We start from the raw sequence: 2,400 nt of genomic DNA, 5'->3' as shown, positions 1-2,400 counted from the left end.
TTAATACAGGAAATTCAAAAGAAAACTCTTGTTTATAAGTTCTATATTTCAGCAGTCGTAGTACAGCTGATAGGAAAGAAGCTGAAAGTTTTCAATGTGTTTAGTGTAAAACACAGAATTAAGAATTTGCCTTCTCATTGAAAAGACCAAATATCAGTTTCAAGCCATAAAGTCCTTACATCTAGAGCCCACAGCTTTAAGTTATGCTCACCATTATTTAGAGTTTCTCTTGTCTCATTCTCCCTTTGTCCCATTCTCTCTTCTTTCTCTTTAGAATTGCAGAAATCAGATTGCTAAATTTTCTTTTCTCTGTTCAGAGAAATTAATCTGCATGCAATAGCTATATTGTGCTGCAAAAGTGGGCCTAGAAACTAGAATATGGTCTACATCACAAACCAAGTATGTTTGAAGGGCTACCTTCTTGCCCTTGTAATTCACTCCACATCCTGAGAAGCAGAGGGAACAACGTGACTAAAGTGGATAACATGCTTATCTGCTGACTGTTTATGCATTATGTTTTCTCTTTCATAAAAAAAGGAATACCTTTGATCTTTGAAAGAGAAGAAGCTATTAAGGAACAGTACACCATGAGAAGATTCAGGTGCGTTCCACAAATTGCATATATAATTTGATGATAGCAATTCACATAAGGCAGTTGATTCCATACTGTTGCCTTTGACTCAGAAAGACTTAATTCTTTCTGATACAACAAATAACAAATCTCTGTTTTAAGAGATATTGAGTGAAAATGTGAGGAGAATTCTTTATTACTACCCAAAGACTCCTTAATATCTGGCAAGTGAATGATCAAGTAGATATCAGATTTCATTAATTGAATACATTAGTAATACAAATGTTACCTGCAGAATATTTCAGACATTAAGGGAATGATTTCGGAAAGGTTAACTGAAGATATCTTCATTGCAGAAAATGTCCATCTTTTAAAGTAAAAACAATGCCCCTGAATGGCTCCATTCCACTAAAAATTCTAATTGTATGCCAATAATTTGTGTGTTTATTTTAGAGGACCCTCTTGCACTCATGAGCTTCTGAGATTGCCAACCAGCAGCAGATGCAGACCACTTAGAGTCCTGCATGGAGAACCCTCTCAGCCAAGGTGGCTTCCTGATCGAGAAGAGCCACAGGTCCAGGCACTTCAGCAGCTACAGGGAGCAGCCAGGGTATTCATGCCACTGCAGGCCCTGGACAGTGCACCTAGGCCTCTAAAGGGGCAGGCTCAGGCACCTCAACGACTACAAGGGGCAGCTCGGGTGTTCATGCCACTACAGGCTCAGGTGAAGGCTAAGGCCTCTAAACCTCTACAAATGCAGATTAAGGCACCTCCACGACTACGGAGGGCAGCCAGGGTGCTCATGCCACTACAGGCACAGGTTAGGGCACCTAGGCTTTGGCAGGTACAGGCCCAGGTATCCAAAAAGCTGCAGACCCAGACCCAGACATCGGAACCACAAGATCTGGACCAAGTACCAGAGGAATTTCAGGGTCAAGATCAGGTACCCGAACAACAAAGGCAGGGCCAGACCCCTGAACAACAGCAGAGGCACGACCAGGTGCCTGAACAAGAGCTGGAGCAGAACCAGGAACCTGAACAGCCAGAGGTACGGGAACAGGCTGCCGAGCCTGCACAGGCAGAGACTGAGGCAGAGGAACCTGAGTCATTACGAGTAAATGCCCAGGTATTCCTGCCCCTGCTATCACAGGATCACCATGTGCTGCTGCCACTACATTTGGATACTCAGGTGCTCATTCCAGTAGAGGGTCAAACTGAAAGATCACCTCAGGCACAGGCTTGGACACTAGAACCCCCACAGGCAATTGGCTCAGTTCAAGCACTGATAGAGGGACTATCAAAAGACTTGCTTCGAGCACCAAACTCAAATAACTCAAAGCCACTTGGTCCGTTGCAAACCCTGATGGAAAATCTGTCATCAAATAGGTTTTACTCACAACCAGAACAGGCACGGGAGAAAAAATCTAAAGTTTCTACTCTGAGGCAAGCACTGGCAAAAAGACTATCGCCAAAGAGGTTCAGGGCAAAGTCATCACGGAGACCTGAAGAGCTTGAACTCTCAGATTTAGAAGCCCGCAGGCGAAGGCGCCAACACAGATGGGAAGATATCTTTAATCAGCATGAGGAAGAATTGAGACAAGTTGATAAAGTAAGAATTTTGATATTTTACTCTGAGTCAAAATGAGGAGAAAATGTGATAGCTCATGCTGATGATTTTCTCAGTAAAACCAAATGAAATAAATATTCCTTGTGTTCCACAGAAGATAAATAATTTGTACTTCAAATAAATTTTCCTGAAATTTCTAGATAATTGTGACTAAATATGAGAAAATATTTTTCAATATCTCTACTGAAATATAGCTTTAATT

The 2,400-nt window shown here is 42.0% G+C and overlaps 1 protein-coding gene across 1 annotated transcript in view; it reads left to right on the top strand.

The window, feature by feature from the left end:
- Positions 1-506: 506 nt before the first annotated feature.
- Positions 507-2,400, top strand: part of LOC108517354 (nik-related protein kinase-like) — a 47,038-nt gene continuing 45,144 nt past the window's right edge. Inside the window, 2 exon segments of the mRNA XM_017855232.1 lie at positions 507-601; positions 1,025-2,274. Coding sequence (XP_017710721.1) covers positions 507-601; positions 1,025-2,274 — 1,345 coding nt within the window.

This window comes from Rhinopithecus bieti, unplaced genomic scaffold (genome assembly GCF_001698545.2).
Source record: "Rhinopithecus bieti isolate Rb0 unplaced genomic scaffold, ASM169854v2 scaffold_41612, whole genome shotgun sequence".
Taxonomy (NCBI): Eukaryota; Metazoa; Chordata; class Mammalia; order Primates; family Cercopithecidae; genus Rhinopithecus; species Rhinopithecus bieti.
This window is presented reverse-complemented; position numbering and strand designations above follow the sequence as displayed.